The following is a 12,232-nucleotide window of genomic DNA, read 5'->3' as shown; positions in this document are numbered from 1 at the left end:
AATTTCACTTTATCATATTTCTTTCATTCTATTAGCTCTCTTCCTATAGCTATTTTTCATTTCCCAACATGGTTGATTTCATCACTTCTCTTGTTCCTTTGCTAGCATTCTCTACCTGCACCTGGCCTGATCCATCATCCACCATACGCTCCTGAGCTGCAACTTCAGGCATCACATGCATCCTAGTGGCATCAAACTTCTCTTGTGAAACTTTAGCTGATTAATAATAAAGATTATATTAGTCAATTCATTAAAACCACAAATTTGCATCTATTATGTAGGTAACTTAAAGCACATGAATGTCAACACTAGAGATGGTTTCCCAGACACCATACTTGAGGAAGAATTTGCAAGGATTCACAGAGGATTCTCCTTCTCAAACTCCACCATAAATACAAATAATACATACAGTAAGTTACATACCCACTTTCCCCACAGTGTGTGTGCGTCCCAGGCCTACTGTCTGATCTTTGACAGTCCAGCTCTGGAAAAGTTGTTTAAAGAGTGCTGACTCTCCCCCATCATTCATTGCCTGAACATTAGTGGTGTGTGCATAACCCTTTAGCTTAATGAACTCCTGTAAGATAAATACAAATTTATAAAAAAGTAAATCCACATGACAGAATTCAGGGTGCATGCAAGTCAATGATTTTGAATTACCAATAGAAAAGTACATAGCCCATTATATTAGGTTACACACAATACCTAATATGTGTATTTTAATGTTTCAATGTCTTTTGATACCCTGTGTCATTAAGAATATAAACTATATAAATTTCAGTTTCATTGTAACGGGTAGCCAGGTAAGGGAGGACACAAGTGTGAAAGGCTAACAACCAAAAGAGAACAACAAAAAAACTGGGAAAGAGAGAAACATGGTACATGAGTGTGACATGGGAGGCAAGGCAGGATGCAGAGGTAAGCCATTATACTCACAACACATGTTTAATGACACAATGACAAACTGGAAAACATGAAGATCAACACTACACAGACAGCTCATCATATGAGGCAAACCACAGTAGACACAGTCTTACACTACTAAGAGCATATGGGACCAAACAGACGAAGACTGATTTACATACAAGCGCTTAATTATACACACTAATGACAAGAGACAGGTGTAACACATAATCGGCTAACAAGGAGAGGTGTGGGCACACAGATACACATACACAGAATGAAAAACTCCAACAGGACATCACACTGACATGGGAAGGAGTCTAGGAGGAGGGGGCCATGCTGTGACAATGAGAAGATATATGAGAAACTATACACGAAGGGAACCATAAGAGTAATACACATTCATTCCTATGTTCAAAGGGATTACAAAACACAGAGCTTATCTAACAACAGAGTAAAAGAAGAAAAAAGTGACAGTATTCAAGAGTAGTGTTCAACAGATATAGGGCTGATGCCAATTATGATATTTAGAGAGAAGGGTGACCGATGGCCGATATCACAACTGATGAAATACAATTTAATTAACAATAATAAATAAGACTTGAATATTTATTTAACCATAAATAGTTATTGCTTAGTTATTGTCGACTCTGTCTGCAGTGCACTTATTTTAAATAAAAAAGCATATTAACTAATGTCCACAGATAATTAAAAACCACAGGGTGTATATGAGTAATAGTGCAGGGCCCTAATTAACTTTTTCACCACCTTCCTAAAACTCACGACGCATATTTTGTGTGTTTGTTTAGGTATGTTGACATACTCATTACAAGCTGCTCATATCATCTAACAAGTGACTAGTGGTGACAATAATGATAGAGTGGAGATTTTGTCCCTTGTATAGTTAAGCTTATTACTCCAAGCTGGTGTACATGCAGAGAGAAATGCATGCACACACACACACACAGAACACATACAGCACACACACACACACACACAGAGAACACACAGAGAGAGAGAGAGAGAGAGAGAGAGAGAGAGAGAGAGAGAGAGAGAGAAAAAAAAAAGGGGAGAGAGACACACACACGCACTAGACACCAATAACTTTTGTTCCCTAAAACCTTTAGCAAGTTGATCACATTAATGCTAGCTTCCAGAATCCTGTTTACATAAGCCATCAAGTTAAATCTCCCTTTAACAAATGCAACCTACTGTAACTAACATTGGGTATCTTATAACTATCAAATCAATTGTTTATGATATCAGGTTGTTGAGCTGAGACGAGAACAATAGTTTGTTTGTTTTTTAGCCCTGTAAGCTAGCTAGCTAGTTTAGCTGGTTAAATGCTTGCTAACATTACAGTTCCCAAACAACATTATTCACATTTTCTAACTAAATTACTGGAATCAATTCAATCAGACAGTAAACACTGTATATAAGAGTGATAAGATAATATATTAAGCTTTGAAATACAAGAATTAAAGACCGATATATCGGCCGAATTAATTGTCCAGCCGATATATATGGGTCGACCACTAAACGAGAAAACTAAACAAGGGGCAGAACAGAACGAAACCAAAACAAAGAAGTACAAGGTGTCTCTAGGGGAACCGCAACACCAGGGAAGGTAAAACCGTGACATGAACGTTTAACAACTTCTAACACTGTTAACAAGCACTACCATAGCTGCTATGGTCATAGGACCGAGTGGTATTAAATACGGAGTGGAGTCAAATATGTCAAATATATTTTATTATTGCTCTATCACGCCAATGAACTGAACTGGAATTTTAAAAAATGACATTTTAAAGGTCATAGTACTGTTGGTACTTGCTCAGTCATGAATCTAAGTGTCATACATTGTGTGAGTTGATGTGAGTTCTCATCATGTCGAGAACCACTAAAACGCAACTTGAATTAACATTTCTGGTATAAACCTCTCCTTGTTATACACATCTAGTTTATCCATAATTCATTTAAAAAAAGGTTTTAAAATATTTTTTTTATCTCATGAAAGATGTAGACTATTATATGCCATTTGGTTCCTTTTGTTGTCTGAAGTAAAAACGTTAGATTGGTTGAATCTGACTTTGAAAGTATTGCTAGGATTTATAATACCTGACAGCAACACATATTTCATGTTAGTTCTCCTCTGTCACACAAGCAATGCATTCCCCTAAATATTGCTGCAAAACTAATGGAGAAAGCAAATCCTTCATAACTGGTCTCTGATGGTAGTAAATTGGAGAGTATGAAAAAAGAGGAGTTCACCAGAGCTCTGGACATAGCTGCCTGCTTTTCTGCCTTGCTGGCTCTTTTCCCCTTCCACACAAAAACCTTCATTCCTCCCTGGTCCAAGATGTAGCAATCCTGAAATATAACACATAAGTAATCATTCTGCATCAGTAATGCTTATTTACATATTTCTTCACTCTTGGCCTGTTTTCTTCCAGATTTAGTGATAGCCAGTTGTAAATCTTTCTATGAGTTTTACAGAAGCCTCTCAGCACACACTATTGTCAAACAGCACAAAGCAACTAAAAAAAGAAAAAGCACCAGCTGATTTCCCACATTACCTTCATTGTGTTTCTAAAATCTAAAATAAATTTAGAATAAATTAACTCATCCATGCAATTATTTTGAATTCCATAAGGCAAAATGCCAACTAAAAAATTGTTAAATACTCAATTTATCTTTTAATACTAGTACAAAGAAAAACTGTTTGTATTTTTAAAAATTGTATCCGATTTCCTCCCAATGTTAGTCATCATGCCAATTTCCACCCACTAGCTAGCTAGCCCTCCTATATAATATGACAACTACCAACAATGTAGGGTGCAGTAATCATCTGTTTCCTTCAAGACATGTAAAGCCAAGCACATCTTTCAAAGCTGCTGCCCATGCTATGCCACAGAACATACTCAAAGGAAAGAATGAACATCAGCAAGCACAAGCACACGAATATCTATGCTTCAGTGCCAATTTTGCTCCAATTAACTCCTGGCACAGATATCTGTGGCATCATTGCTGCTTGAACCAACGAACCCACAATATCAGGGCAAGTGCTTTTGTGTTGTGTAGCTTGGAGGACCCAACTGTTTGTATTTTTAATTTTCATTCCATATGACGGAATATTGCCATATTAGTAATTTGGTGATGAATAATTTGGTGATTAGTAATTTGATGATTAGAAATTTGGTGATCGGTAATGAACTTACATCATGATTTAACATGTCCATCACCAGTGGTCTGGTTGCAACCTCTTTGATCTTCATTTCTCCATCAGCGTCAGACACACTGCAAAGTGCACATATGGTCAACACGTGGTCATCAAGCTAAGCAGGGAGGTGGTAGTTGGGGTGGTAGGGAGGGCTGTAAAGGGGGGTGGCAGATGTCTGCACTTTTTTTTACCTTTGAAAAAATGGTTAAATTAATCATGTCAAATTGAATGTTGTCCACTGGTAGAGACCAATTTTTAATTTAAGATATCATTTAACTAGGCTTGTTAATAAGAACATATTCTTATTTACAATGGTGGCCTGGCAAGAAGCAGAAGTCACTTGAGGAAAAATTAAAAATCAACACACATACATCAATGATACATAAAGCATCCCAACAAACAGATCTTGGATATATCAGGAAGATTTACAGAAAATGCATTAATAAGATGCATAAATAATCCAATCTCAGGCCATTTTACTGAATAAATACTGGTTTAACAAACTATGAAGAAGTCATGAAAAATACTATGGATTTAATATAGACCTACTGGTAGAGAGTAATCTGGGCTAGCTGCTCCTGGTCAGTTGTTTCATCAGGTGTTCCAGGAGGCAGGGTAGAAGGCTGCTCACCAATGATACTGGTCAAGGCCTGCATTAAGTGAGGAGCATTCTTCTCTGCATCCCCCTCTATTATACCAATCTCCGCTCTGCCTCCTCTCTCACGGTCCCGAATGTCCTTTGCCAGCAGCATGCCCTTGAGTTCAACAATACAGATCATTAAGATTTAGAAGAGTAAGGAAGAAGAGACTGGGAGAACTGAAAGGGCAGCTTTATAAAAATAAAAATGTCATAAAAATGTTTTGTTAATTTGTAGATATTATTTAGATATCTTCCTTGTAGATGGTCAAGGTACACAAGGCCATCTTCAGTTCCTCTTCCTGTATATAGCCTTTACTACTGGATTAACAGTTGATCTTGAACAGTCTAAAATTCCCCACTTACATGGCCATGAAATACACATTCACCTGACGCGTTTATCCAAAGCAACTTACAATTATGACTGGACACAACTTGAGCAGTTAAGGGTCTGGCTCAGGTGGTGGTGGGACTTGAACTGGCAACCTTTGGATCACTAGTCAAGTACCTTAACCATTGAGCTACTACTATCCTCTCTATACACTGAGATTTACTAGCAGTTTTTAACATTTCCAGCTAACAGTGTATATGGTTACAGAATGATTTGTAAATCCAATTTAGAAGGTTGTACAGGATAAGCTAACCTTGAGTCGTTCCTGTTTGTTACTGTCAGGTCCATTCCACTGGATAATGGTCTTTCCAGTGTCTAACAGAAATACATCACCAAGATTGAAACTCTTCCAACTCATCTCCACCTATAAAAACGAGAATCTGTTTAATAATTTGTCACTGACACAAGCAAAATGCAATGTGTATATTTCTGGGCATGGGGTTAACATCATCAAGAATTCTTAGTTTAAGTAGTATAAGCTATACAAATGCATTATTACTGTAATTTTATGAAGTACAGGCATGATAGCTATGGCACATTATGTGGAAAATGTTTTTTTTTCATGCAGCATTATCTGTTTATGTAGGGGGTTACTGTTTATCATATTTGGGAGAGGGAGATAAATTTCTTGTCTATTCTCATCACCTCTTTTGCCGTCACCCTCTTCTGACCTTTCACATGTAGCAGTCTGCAAATGTTATAGGAATTTGTTTCCACATGTCTCATTCCTGATGCCACTCCTCCTTTTTTGTAACTAAGGAAGCAGAAGTACATTATTATAAGTATATTATTTTCCACAGTCATTTCACCATTATTTTAAAACACTCAACGATGTTACGTTCCCGGACGTTATGTTGAGATTGTCACTTGTGCTGTGTTTCTGCTATGATGCTTTAGTTTCACAAGTTATCCACACGAGGGCACTGAAGGAGGGGCAGCTCTGCATTAGGACACTTATTCTTTGCTACTCCTTGCCTTCTCAAGCTTGTTCCCCAGCATGTACTATGAGATTGGCCGATGCAAGGTTTTGCTCCTCTTTATATTGCTGTGATTCACGTATGCCAGCTCCATGTGGTGCCTTGACTGGTAGTCACCACACAGTTACATTAGGCAAACATTCGCAGGTTCTTAGATAGGGACATATGAGCTTGTATTTAATGCTATTTTTGTAGGTTCTTTAATAGGGCCTTAAGAGCTTGTACTCAACACTATTTTTCGTAGGTTCTTTAATAGGGTCTTATGATCTTGTACTTAACACTATTTTCCAAAGGTTCTTTGATAGGGCAGAATGAGCTTGTACTTAACTCTAATTTCACAGATTCTCTGACGGGGTCTTAAGGGTTTTGTGATGACTGGTCCCTCCTATTGTCTTGTCTCCATGGTTACCCTTTTTGTGTCCTTGTTTTCTTCCTGGTTTCTTTTCTATGTGCTCTTTTGTTGTCATTCTGTTAGTTACACCCCTCATTGCATTGCTTCATTGTTCTCACTTGTTTCTAGTTAGTTTTCATTTGTACTTGTGTATATATATTATATTTCATTTGTACTTGTACTTGTATATATCCTTGTGTTTGTTCAGTCTTGTTGCTGGTCATTGTGATTTCAAGCCTCTGTTTGTTAATCCATGCCTTGTTTGTTATCACTTGTGTTAGTTGCTCTCACTGCTTGTGTTCTTATCGCCTCTTGTGTTAGTGTTGTTCTATTGTAGCCTATTTCCATTTTTGTCTTCATATTGTTCTCTGTTACTATGTAATCCAGGACTCTCCATGTTGGCTCTCTAACCCTGGACTTTGATTACAACTCTGACTCTGGATTTGTTCCTAATAAATGTAGCTCTTTTCAGCATATGCATCCACCTCATAATCACTCCACAAGTTTGCACTTAAGACGTATTTTTAAGTCCTTTTACATGAGGCCTTGAGCTATACTTATTGCTTCTTTTTCAGAGCTGCAAGCTATACTGCTTATGTTATGTCAAGAATGAACAGTGGTGGATGAAGTACACAAACCACGCACTTGAGTTAAAGTAGAGATACCCAAGGTAAAATATTACTCCAGAAGTAGAGGTCCTCCCTTTAGAACTTCACTTTATTAAAAGTACAAAAGTGTTTGCCTTCAAATATGCTTAAGAGTTGAAAGTAAAAGTACCATGATTTATTATGGCTCTAATGTCCTATTAAGATTTTTGTAAGAAGACTCTTTCTTAATCAACTCATTTTAGGTTAAAACACTCTAGTGTCACTCTTGGTAAACCACATTAATTAGACTGTCACTGATGTCTATTAAAGTGATCATGAACAATAAACACTAAAAGCAATTTCAATTAGGTGTAACCAAGTGACTATGAAATAACCTTTTGTGAATAAGCAAAATTTTGGTATGATATTTATTTGCAACTTACTTACATAAGTTTAATAAGAATTTGCTTTAAACACAGATTTTTCTTTATTATAATGCATTTGTAGGTCTCTGTTCATAAACAAACTAGCCAAAAGGAATTTACTATAAAAGGAAATAGTGTTTGTATAAATGTTTAAAAAAATACTGGTCAGTCACAACTGTATATGTGTACATATTTCTATACTGCAGTAATGTATTTATCTACAAAGTCAGGAACAATATGCATTATCAGAAGCCGGTGGGGGGTGGTTAGCAAACCAAACAACCTCCACATAGTAGCACACAGAACAAAACTAATTCAAAACAAAGTGGGCGCTGTACCCTGATTAATGTGCTTGCTTCGTGCTTCTTTTGTTTTGACATGTTTTTTTAAGCATATATAAGCCAAAAGGAATGGTAGATTTCGTATAATGTATTGGAGTAAAAAGTAAGATATTTGACTTTGAAATGTAGAGGAGTTTAAGTAAAATGTCACCCAAAATGGAAATACTTCAATAAAATATAGACTACTTAAATTAATTATTTGTGTTTAATGTGATTTGAAAGTATATATTATTTTCCTTAAGTGAATTATTTCTTGGTAGGGGAATTGTAGAGATGGAAACCATTTTCTTTTACCCTTTTTAGCTGTTTCTATTTTGTTAGGGAGTTAGGGAAGAAGTGATATAACTTTTTTATTAATTTTCTTTTTTGGGAATGTAAGCATTCAGAGGGTTTATAGAAAGTTTTGTTTGTTGTCTTGGCCTAAATCCATCCTGACATTACACTGCTTGTTTGATTTTTATTTTGGGGATGTGACTTTTTGGGATGGTTTGTGACAATAAAATGGTTAAAACTTACTGTTGTTTTTTTTGTTTTGTTTGTTTGTTTCCATGTTTTTTCACAGCACGACCTCCTAGACTCCTCCCTATGTTCCTGTGTATGTATGTCTTTGTCTTTGCTGCTGCATTGTACCATGTTTAGTCTTTAGTTTTTGTCGGTGTTTGGCACTATGTATGCTGTGTATCAGTTTTTTCCTAGTGCATTAGACTGTTAGAGTATTGTTATTCCTTAATGTTCTTCTTGTTTGGTTTCTATTTCTTTCAGACCACGAGGTGATAAAAGTAAGGGTATAACAAAGTAGTCATAATAAATACTTGCAAATATTTTTCATTCAATTATATATGTTGAAGTCTGTTCAGATGTTAAGATATCTTCCCTGGTGATGGTCTGTCTATTCAAACCTGCAGCCATCTTCAGTGTCTCTTACTATATTTAGTATTTACTATTATATTCTACTTATGACATGCATGTACCACTGGACTGAGTATTTGTCTTGACTAGATGAGACTTCCTCACTTACTTGTCCAGAAGCACCATTTATAACAGTCTGGATGAACAAGTTCCTTTAGATGCTTCTTTTTTTGTTTTGCTTCTTGAAAACTGTTATCAGGCCTTTTTGTTCTTGAGATTTTCTAGCGGGTTTCATTTGTGCTGTACTCAAGTGTTGTTTCTTTATATGATTGTAATTGTCTCATTTCTAGTGTGGACAGTCTTTTGATGGTTTTATTTCACAAATGATTCTTATAAAATATATTTTATTGTTCTAACAGGTCAGTATAATAGCTTTTACTGTTCTAACATGTGAGTGTTTACTAGTCTTGGCCCTTGAATTTCCCCTGTATTTGTATTTTCTGTCCTCTCAATTTTTCTTTCATATTTTCATTAATAAACTAATTTTATTTCATTTTTTGCTTGTTAATTATCTATGTGTTAAGACAGATTAATTGTCCAAAGCCAGCTGGTTATATAGTCAAAACAACCAACAGCTTCTTTATTTAGGTATAGCCTAGAATTGCACTCCATAATGCAGAACTGTAAAGATAAGGGGAGATGGCGAAGGGGTCTAAATACCCTATTAATTAAAATAAGAACAATGCCAATCTAAACTGGCACTATGTGGCATATCAAAACAGTAGTAGCTATTGCCAATGGAGCTTAATGATACCTCATAATATCTTAGGCAATTAAATCTTATACAAATTTTGTTTTAGTAAGTATTTACCTTATGCAAAAGTATTTATTAGGGGAATGATATTGAGATAGGTTGCGAAACATGTCCTGTAAACAGATAAATACTAAAGCAGCTTACATAATGCCCTGTTTGAAGTATCCACAGAACATGCTTGACTCATAGTGCTGGACCTCACGATGCTGGACAGGTGAGGATCCCAGGAAGTCATCCAGCTGAATAGTGTAGACAGCAGCAGCTCCCTGTTCATCCTGTGTAGACTCAGATCCTATCCAGTAGTGAATATCATAGGACAGGGATCCACCCACTTTTCTGGTCTATGGAAATGAGGAGAGAGAAGAGGAGACAGGGACATGAAGGAGAAAAAGTGGTATGAGAGTTGGTGAATGGTATTGTCAATAGCATGTGAAGAGAGGTATACTGAGGGAAAAAAAAGAGTTATAGAATACAAAAAAAAAAAATCTAACAAAAAAGTAATTAGGATTACAACCACATTGGATAAGAGAGAAAAAAATGAAGAGAGAACAATAGAAAAAAGGAAGAGATGCATACAAAAAGGGAGATAAAGACAGTGTGTGGAAGGAAAGGCAAAAGCAATGGAAAGATGAGTCAAATCTCATCAGCCTTATTATTTTGTTTGTATTATATTTGACCATGCAAAACAGACACACAAAGGTACAATGTATGCAATAATATGACAATTTTAACACTGCAGGTATATGGCTATCTGATTGTTGAAATGGTTCCGTATCCCCTACTCCCAAGAGAAACAAAGCATCGTCAGGAAATTCATGAGAAAAACATACCGAGAGCAGAACGTAGCAGTCACCCTCATAAAAATTTCCATAAGATTTGTCTGGGACCAGAATCAATTCCATTTTCTGTAAACCAAAATACAGAATTAGTAATGTGCTTTAAGTTACAAAAAAAGAATGGAACACAATAAAGAAAAAAGGTCAGGTTACCTCAATTCTCCAAATAATAATGCCTGGATTACGTGTGACAGCTCTGAATGTGGATTCCATGGTGTATCAGAATATTAGGTCCTAGTCTGGAAACAAAAACCAAGAACTGTGTGCCAAGCATCATTGCTGAAGTTAATACACCTTTTACTTCTTCTTTCAGGGTCTATGTTCTTGACAGAAAATACGTTTTTCTCTGATAATCTCGGTTACTATCTTAAACATTATGTTCAGCTAAGTAGTTTTAAAATACCAAATCATGCTAAACTGCATCTTAAAAATGGCAAAGCAAATGTTTGTTACCTTGAATGCAGTTCCAAATTTTGATTTCAGGTCTTGGGCCTATATGCAACTTCAGATGAATCTGACACACAACGATGTGTTTACTGCGTAGAAATGGTCAGGCAGTGTGTATCTTGCCTCAATATTCAAGAGATACAATATCACTTCCTTTTCTTTAACAGAGGTCTCATACAAAGTCAATTTGACTGTATTTGCACACACCAGTTCTCATCTATCTCTTCATCCAATCATTGGGAAGATAGAAGGAAAGATCCTGAGTCAGGCAGGCAAATAAGCAAAATGTCATCATAGAGGCATATTCAAAAGACTGTTGGGATTAGAGTCCATTAGCAGCAGTAGATAGGAGAAAGAGGATTATAAAAGCATCTCTTATACTAAGGAGGGCTTCCTAGTAAATATATATTGATCTTGCTGTTTGAGAAAAATGAGTTAGCACTAGGCATGGCACACGTTGTTAAAGTCAGTGTCACTAGATCATAAACATTCCTTTTGAAGTGTTCATAATTTTGAATCAATATTTACCCGTTATTTTTGCTTGCATTTCCATTTTGTAGCCTTATCTCAGCCTTTCAGTATGACCACGTACAGGAAGTAGACAAAACAAAACAAAAACAGTAACACCTAACAAAATCCTAAATAAGGAATAGGACTTATCAGCCCAGGTCCTTCTTGGAATGGTGTCACATAGCTTCTGAAGTGTAGTAACATAACAGGCTATTCACAAAGAATAATCCCCCTTTATCCAGCTCTTTGCAGAATAAACAATGTGACAAAGACTTGACATTCTGAATTCAAGAATTTTCCAGAAGATTAAAATATTTGATCAGCTGCTGATCAGTGAGTCCATGGAAGGTATTTGAATTCAATCTACCACTTGAATTTGTTTAACAGTATTTGTTTATGCAATATTATTTTCAAATATAGAACCTACATGAGAGAACAATGTTTATATCATCGCAGAATACATCATTTTGTTGAATATTAATATGAAGACTGCTAAACCTAATCCTAGCCCTTATCCAATTATAACCTTTAATTGTTGGCATAGGTCAATCACTGAACCAATGGCCACATGACAGATTTATATATATATCTTTATACATCTTTCATCATAAACTCTTAGGTAATGCTAAATAATTAAATAGCATACATTACCTCTTCATGCGTCTAAATCTATGACATTACTCTAGAATATACTCATTTTGTATAAGGTTTAACTAGCACTTTGACTTTCAAATGCATTGTGCACAACCCATTTATTTACATACATTGCTTCTTCACTGTTGTCTTATAACTTCACCTAGTAATAGGTTTCATAAATGTCAAACAGACATTTAAATATTGGTGGGGGAAAAAAAGTCTTGTTTGACAGACAGTAAATAGAAAGAGAAGACTTATAATCATTTAC

The 12,232-nt window shown here is 35.8% G+C and overlaps 1 protein-coding gene across 1 annotated transcript in view; it reads right to left on the bottom strand.

Moving 5' to 3' along the window:
- avil (advillin) overlaps positions 1-10,941 on the bottom strand; it is a 30,132-nt gene extending 19,191 nt beyond the window's left edge. Inside the window, exons 1-11 of the mRNA XM_027002015.3 lie at positions 10,825-10,941; positions 10,525-10,610; positions 10,366-10,440; positions 9,680-9,876; positions 5,797-5,905; positions 5,405-5,515; positions 4,673-4,878; positions 4,122-4,200; positions 3,175-3,273; positions 424-577; positions 116-216 (exon numbers count right to left, since the gene is read on the bottom strand). Of these exons, the coding sequence (XP_026857816.2) occupies positions 116-216; positions 424-577; positions 3,175-3,273; positions 4,122-4,200; positions 4,673-4,878; positions 5,405-5,515; positions 5,797-5,905; positions 9,680-9,876; positions 10,366-10,440; positions 10,525-10,584 (1,191 nt within the window). The 5' untranslated portion in view covers positions 10,585-10,610; positions 10,825-10,941. The remainder of the gene's footprint in view (positions 1-115; positions 217-423; positions 578-3,174; positions 3,274-4,121; positions 4,201-4,672; positions 4,879-5,404; positions 5,516-5,796; positions 5,906-9,679; positions 9,877-10,365; positions 10,441-10,524; positions 10,611-10,824) is intronic.
- Positions 10,942-12,232: the final 1,291 nt, after the last annotated feature.

The sequence above is a fragment of the Electrophorus electricus genome, chromosome 22 (genome assembly GCF_041902795.1).
Source record: "Electrophorus electricus isolate QZ-2024a chromosome 22, ASM4190279v1, whole genome shotgun sequence".
Taxonomy (NCBI): domain Eukaryota; kingdom Metazoa; phylum Chordata; class Actinopteri; order Gymnotiformes; family Gymnotidae; genus Electrophorus; species Electrophorus electricus.
The sequence above is the reverse complement of the archived record's forward strand: the minus strand, read 5'-3'. Positions and strand labels throughout refer to the sequence as shown.